The 7087-nt window shown below is 41.0% G+C and overlaps 1 protein-coding gene across 1 annotated transcript in view; it reads left to right on the top strand.

Annotated features, from left to right (window-relative positions):
* The window catches only part of LOC109540087, a gene marked incomplete in the record, with an annotated part of 30814 nt that overhangs the window by 1525 nt on the left and 22202 nt on the right, over positions 1–7087 (top strand). The window contains 3 exon segments of the mRNA XM_048666186.1: positions 3996–4165; positions 5567–5772; positions 5945–6082. Of these exon segments, the coding sequence (XP_048522143.1) occupies positions 3996–4165; positions 5567–5772; positions 5945–6082 (514 nt within the window).

Raw genomic sequence — 7087 nt, 5'->3', positions numbered from 1 at the left:
CTTTAAAATTTGCCCAAAAAATGACTGATTCTCATCGTGCACGTCAGTTTTTTAAAAAAATTCTTATTTTCGCCCGGGGCAAGGTAGCAACCAGAAACTTTCCCACATTAATTAAGACACTTCGGTCCTCATAACTGGAAAATTTGATTTGGATTGAGGTGCAATTTGATTTTTTTTTTAACTTTAAAATTTGCCCAAAAAATGACTGATTCTCATCGTGCACGTCAGCTTTAAAAAAATTCTCGTTTTCGCCCGGGGCAAGGTAGCAAACTGAAACTTTCCCACATTAATTAAGACACTTCGGTCCTCATATCTGGAAAATTTGATTCGGATGCAGGGGCAATTTGATTTTTTTCAAAATTTCAAAATTTGCCCAAAAAATTACTGATTCTCATCGTACACGCCAGCTTGAAAAAAATCTGATTTTTGTCTCTGATAAGATAGCGACTGGAAATCTGCCTACATTATAGAAAACACTTGAGCCTTTTCGCCTCTAAAATGCCATTCTAAACCCAAACTGGCTTGATTTTGCGTAAATGCTCACTTAAAAATTCGGCCAAATCACGTGAAACAAACCGAACTTCCGTTCTTTTCTGAACTGAACTTTCATTTTTTAACCAGCAATGGGCATTTTAAGGAAAAATCACTTTCTAGTCAATAAATTCTCAGCGCTCTATTTCCAGGCCGCGCGGCTTGAGCTTCCTTTTCCGAAAGATGCCGTTGCACATTTTCCCTGATTTCCACTGGTTCGGCATTGCCAAACTTCCCAGCACAGTTCCGTTAGCCCGGGCCCTCTCGGAAAACCTGCGATTTTTGCAAATTCTCCTCGGAGCCTTCCTGCAATCGAGGTTTGAACGAAAAATGCCACTCAGACCCAAAGAAGCCCTGGCGTCCGGGGCGCTGGAAATCTATCGTGCTCAGTAGACAAAGGAGGCAAAAGGGGCGATTTTCCCGGCAGCTTGGCAGCGTCGCGACAGCGCTTTCCACATTGACCTGACGTCAGTTACGGGGCGAAGAACAAAATCAATCCGTTCATCGCGCTGTGGAAAATCGACCACACTATGACCTATATATAGTTATGCCGCCATTGTGAAAATCCCCCGGCTCCGTCCCCAAGTGAAAAACTCAGTTTTGTGCCCATTTTCCACACAAGTCGAGGTAAGTGCCCGCTTTTCACACCCCCCCATTCCACCAGCCGTCCTGCAGAAGCATAGAATTTCGCTGCAGCTCAGCCTGAGGCCTTCTAGTGGCTGGGCCCTTGGCAGGGCAAACTTCCAATTCTATCTGCTTCTATGCAACTTTTCCACTTTCCAGCCCTTAGATGCTGAAAAGTGACAACGAAAAAATCGATTTTTGCCCATTTTTGCCACAGGAAAATGGCCCGTGATGTCGCATGGTAAATCGGGGCTTTTCCCTCACTGTACAGGGTGTTCTTGACTGGGCCCAGAACATCAGGCACCTAAAAAAACTGAGATTCCCACTAGCGATTGGTGAGCGGTTCATTCTTTGAGCACCCTGTATAGGTAGTAATTACATGAGTAACAGGTTTAATTCATGATTTGTGAGCGGACTAATCAATGGGTGTCGAGCTCAGTCCAATGGGGGACTTTCTCAGCTCGACCCCCAAGTGGAGAAAACAAGTAAAACGCGTATTTGCTGCACAATTAATTGGCTATTTACTTGTTCCTCGGCTATCTAATCGGGAAAATCGATGGGATAAAAATAATAATGGCTTTGTCGCCTTTGGGCCGGATAAAACACCGATCGAGGCTTGCATTTCCATGTTAATGGCTTTTCCGACGGTTTTCCATTCGCCAATCAGCGACTCACTACTTATGACGAGCCAACAACATTTCTATGCTAAATTCGAATCGGTTTCCTTGTCGATTAAGGTCGAAAAACTCTATTGAAGTTTGCTTTTGTTTGCACGTGCCAATTAAGCGGATTTTCATGATGGCAAGTGGGGACATAATGAGTGGAAGTTTGAAGGAAAATTACATGTTTTGCTCAATTTTTCACGGTTTTATGCGCAAAAGAGTCCAAAAAGTTTACTTTGAATCGAGGAAATTGCGGCTTTAATTGGTGTGGCCAAGATACGAGTGGGTGTTTGGTTTTGATCATTTTTTTTGGAAAAAGGCCAGTTTTCCAAAATTTTGCCTGCATTTTGGTCCAAATCTGAGCAAGAGTTGGCGTTACAAACCCCAATTTCCAGCTCAACTGCTTGAGCTAAGTTGAGCCATTTTTCATGCAAAATGTAAGGGTTTTTTTAATGGTTTTCCCAGAAAATGAAGAAATCCAAAATAAGGCAGTTTTCCCAAATTTTGCGTAGTTTTAACCCAAATTCGAAAAACCGTAGAAGATACAGAGCTCAATATTTTAGTGTTAAATAGAAGACTAAATTACGCTGTTTTCGTCACAGAAGCTCAGAAAATATTAAAATGCAAATTAGTTGGTTTTTCCCAAATTTCCCACTCATATTGAAAAAACTTTAAGAGCTTCGGTGTTCCAATTTTTACCGCAAAATAGCGAATTAAATTGGGCTGATTTTCCGTTCGAAAAATAACATTCAGTTGCATTTAGTTTTTCCAGAAAATATTGAAATCCAAAACGAGTAAATTTTTCCAAGTTCTGCTTCTGTGTTTAGATCAAATTCGAAAACCCGCGGCAGCGAACGAGCTCATTTTTCTACTGGAAAGAGACCATTAAAATGTGCACTTTTTTGTGTAAAACAGTTTTTCAGTTGTTTTGAGTTTTCTGCAAAGATATAAAAATTGCGCATAGTTTTTCTGCTTATGGATAAAAGTTGGTTAAGTTTCAAAGTTTCAGTTTAATTTCTGAGCAAAAGATCTTTTGAAATTGACAAGAGCTCTTTTCTCAAAAAATAAAAAAGTAAATTTTCCTGAAACTTTGCATCGTTTTTCGTCAGTATTTCATAAACCGGTTGATACGAGCTCAATTGTTTTGCGGTAATTTTCTTTTTTATAGAAAACGCCACTTTAAGAAGTTTTCATTTTCTGGGAAAATTCAAAATTGTCCAATTGTTTTAAGCTCGTTAAAAAATGAATCAGGACAAGAGCGAGCTCAAGTCCCCTCTAGTTAATAGAGCACTAAATGGCGCTTTTTCAATATAAATGGTCACATTTCTCAGAAAATAAGAAAATTTCAGATCAGTTTAGTCTTCCAAAATTTTCCAAAATCATTCTAAAGCTTCCTGAGGCTGAAGACTTTAATCATTACTTTTGGATAGAACATTACAATTCGCGCATTTTCGCATCAAAAGACCAGTAAGTCAATAAAAAAATGCGTACTTTTTTGCTCATATTTAAATGGTAGGACCAGCTAAAGGGATCGATTTTTGACCAGTAAATATAAAATTAAATTGCGCTTTTTTGTAAATAAATTTTCATTTTCAATCAAGTTTAATTTTGGCATAAAATAAAAAAAACCTGAGGGCGATCCACTTTTTCAGAAACGGGCTTAGTTTAGGCTCCCGGTTAAAAAGCCGCTTGAGCTTAGAAAATCTTTTACTCACTACTCGAGAGAGCATTAAAATGTGCCTTTTATCTAGATATACAAGATTTTCTGTGAAAAGTGACGACTTTATCGGAAAAAGCCGAACGCTGGTTAAGTAAATTTTTCGAGAATTTCTTAAACTCTTTCGCCCATATTTCTAAAGCGGGTTGAGCTGCAAACACTCACTTTTCTTCAAACTTAACAAATTAAAGCTGCAAACCCACTTAAGTCAGGAACAATCAAACAACCTTTAGCGTGCGAACCAGGCTTAAATCAGCGATTTTGGGTGCCAATTAGTGTCGCAGCGTTTTTCACGGCGACATTTTTCAGCCGCGATCGCCGGCAGATAAAGTTTCATGTAGTCGAGATTCTATTTCTGGAACAGTCATTGATTTTCCATCGAGCTCAAAGGAAAATTTCATGAAATGTCTTCAGGCTCTATCCAGTCCTAGTTTTTTAGAGCCATTTCTTGCTGTTTACAGGCAATGGACCTCGAGCTGCAACTTAGAGCAGCAGAAGCGCGTAGAGCCGATTTAGAGCGGCAGCATCAGGAAGCGCTCACAGTTTTGGCTGGATGCGGTCCAGACACTTTAGAGGCTCGGCAATCGCGCGTCCGCGAACTGGAGAAGAAAATCGCCCTGGAAAATGTCAGGTAGGGAAACAATCTTCACCTAGTGGGTTTTTAGGGTTTTTAGGCCGTCGTCAAATGGAATTTCTTCCCGACGTTTCGCAAGCACGAGTGGCGTGCATCTTCAGAGGTGGTTTGCTTAAACGCTTACGCTGTCAGAACAGTGTAAGCGTTCAAGCGAGGGAAATTGAAGTGAAAATTTTGTGAACAATAGAAAAACGTACGCTTTATATGAAATCGTGATCAACATTTTCTTTTTGTGGCCAATTTTCCAGAAATAAATTTTTGAAAATCACTTTTCCCAGCCGCTTTAACACGAGGCGTCTGGCGACGCAGCAAAATGGGAAAAATTGTCAAAAATCAACGAACAGTGTAATACAAAAGAAATTTCCGAAAACTATGGAAAAGTGTACGCTCGATCCAGTAGCCTAATAAGAATTTGTCTGATTGGCGCACTTTTTGAGAAACAAATATTTGAAAATCGACTTGCGAACTGTTTTGCTACAAACCCGCATGTGCAACCGCCAGGGTAAAAATTCGCCAAAAATTAAGAAAAAGGGTGATGCCAGCGAAATTTGCTCCAACATGAGAACAAAGTGCACTTTATGCAGTTCTAGAACAAGTGTTTATCAGGCTATAACAGTTTTGGAGAGGTGAATGTTCGAACAATCCCCTTTGCCAAGCCAGTCCGCTGTTAAGCCAACTGGTGCATAAGAATGTTTTAAAATTCGCCACAAATCAACGAAAAGCGAAATTGAAGCGCAATTTTCGTGAACAATAGAAAAAAGTACGCTTTATATGAAATCGTGATCAACATTTTCTTTTTGTGGCCAATTTTCCAGAAATAAATTTTTGAAAATCACTTTTCCCAGCCGGTTTAACACGAGGCGCCTGGCAACGCAGCAACATGGAAAAAATTGTCAAAAATCAACGAACAGTGTAATACAAATAAAATTTCCGACAACTATGGAAAAGTGTCCGCTCGATCCAGTAGGCTAATAAGAATTTGTCTGATGGGTGCACTTTTTGAGAAACAAATTTTTGAAAATCAACTTGCAAACCGTTTTGCTCCAAACCCGCATGGGCAACCGTCAGGGTAAAAGTCCGCCGAATTTTCGACAACAAGAGAAAATAGTGCTCTAAATATAAATGCTGTGTTTCCCTGAAGATGCGCGCCACTCGTGCGTGCAAAACGTCAGCAAGCCCTCTCTCATCCTCCTAGGACAAAAAGCCCGAAAAACCGGCACCACCGCACGTCAAGGCCCAACTGCTCTGACGTCACGAGTAGACGGAGCCGGTAAGATGCAACCGAACTAGACCGGTCTGTTACGTCAGAGGAGCCGGGCCTTGACGTGCGGTGGTGCCAGTTTGACGCGCTTGGCGCGCTTTGAATGGTGAATAATTGGCATGGTTCGGTTGTTCCAGATGCGAAGAACTCCAGTTGGAGCTGACCTCGAATTCACGAACGCGAGTTTCGTCGTCAGTCGCTGGCTTATCCAGCTACGGCTCCGGACCGCAACATCAGTCCTGGTCGCAGTCAAAAGGTACTGAGATTGAAAAAATTATGGCAAAAATAGAGCAGGATAACAGAATATTAGCTGAGTTAGACCATAGTCGCAATACAACACTAGGTGAGTTTCTAGACTAGTTTTCCGTTATGGTAAATGTAGCTGTTTCGGTTGCTTCCGTTCACTCTGGCGCATGCCCTCCGGTAGCTGAGCTCCCTTAATCGCTTAGACTAATTGGTGTCCGTAATCAGCGCACTCTCGATTCGATTACTGATCGGAAACTGTGTTCACGTAGGTCAGGGACTAGCGACAAGTGTCAGTTCTCATGCTTTAGGAGAGTGTAGTCCGCCCATTTCACCAATCACCATGTCCCATACGACGCCCAGCATTTACCCAATCAACGCATCGCTGGGCCAACATAGTTACAACGCAGGTATCTAGATTTAGCCGTTGGAGCAAGGGCGGATCCAGGGGGGGGGGTCATGGGGGTCAATTCTCTATCCAACGATGCCAAATCGAATTCTCTGGCTCGAATGGTTCTTGAGAAACTTCGAAAAAAGCAGCGTCTTGTTCAAGGGGATTTTGCAACTGAAAAAAAAACCACGCAAATCCGAAACTTCTTGAATTCAAGCCTTTTTTGAGAAAACTGCCAACATTTCCTTATCGATGGTTCACTTTCTGAAAAGGACATTTATTTCTGTCTAGAAAAAACACACTGATACTGAAAAATTTCTGAAAACTTACCTTAAAATCGATTTGAATGAGGTTTTCTGTATTTTTAAATTCCAAATCAAAATCAATTCCTGGGCTTCGAGAGATTACGAAGTGCGCGTTATTGGGTTGAAAGGAGAACAGTTTGCACTCAAAATTGTGAAAATTTCGAAAGAAAATCATCAGCAGGAACTTCTCGAATTTTTTTTAAACTTTTGCGGCTTTTCACTTCAGCAAGTTTTCAGGCTCATTTTGGCAGCGCTTTCTAAAACAGTCAATTTCTTCTAAATGGAAAGAGAACACAACTGGCGCTCTGTTGAATCGGAAAGAGAAAAGATTGCGCTCCACGTTGTGAAAATTTCGAAANAAAATCATCATCAGGAATTTCTCGGCGAGTTTTTAAACTTTTGCCGCTCTTGGCTTCAAGAAGTATTCGAGCTCATTTTCGCAGTGTTTTCGAAGACAATCAATTTCTTCCAAACGAAGAGAGACGCAAAATTGCGCGTCACCGCATTGGAAGGCCAAAATATCGCGCTCCAAATGGTGAAAGTTTCGAAACAAAACCATCATCAGGAATTTCTGGAAGAATGTTTAAACTTTTGCCGCTTTTGGCTTCAACAATATTTCAGGCGCATTTTCGCAGTCCTTTCGAAGACAATCAATTTCTTCTAAATGAAGAGAGCTGGAAACTTGCGCGTTAATGCATTGAAAGAAGAAAATATTGCGC

This window comes from Dendroctonus ponderosae, unplaced genomic scaffold (genome assembly GCF_020466585.1).
Source record: "Dendroctonus ponderosae isolate FM_Combo_2020 unplaced genomic scaffold, Dpon_F_20191213v2 Dpon_F_20191213_4, whole genome shotgun sequence".
In the NCBI taxonomy this organism is placed as follows: Eukaryota; Metazoa; Arthropoda; class Insecta; order Coleoptera; family Curculionidae; genus Dendroctonus; species Dendroctonus ponderosae.
This window is presented reverse-complemented; position numbering and strand designations above follow the sequence as displayed.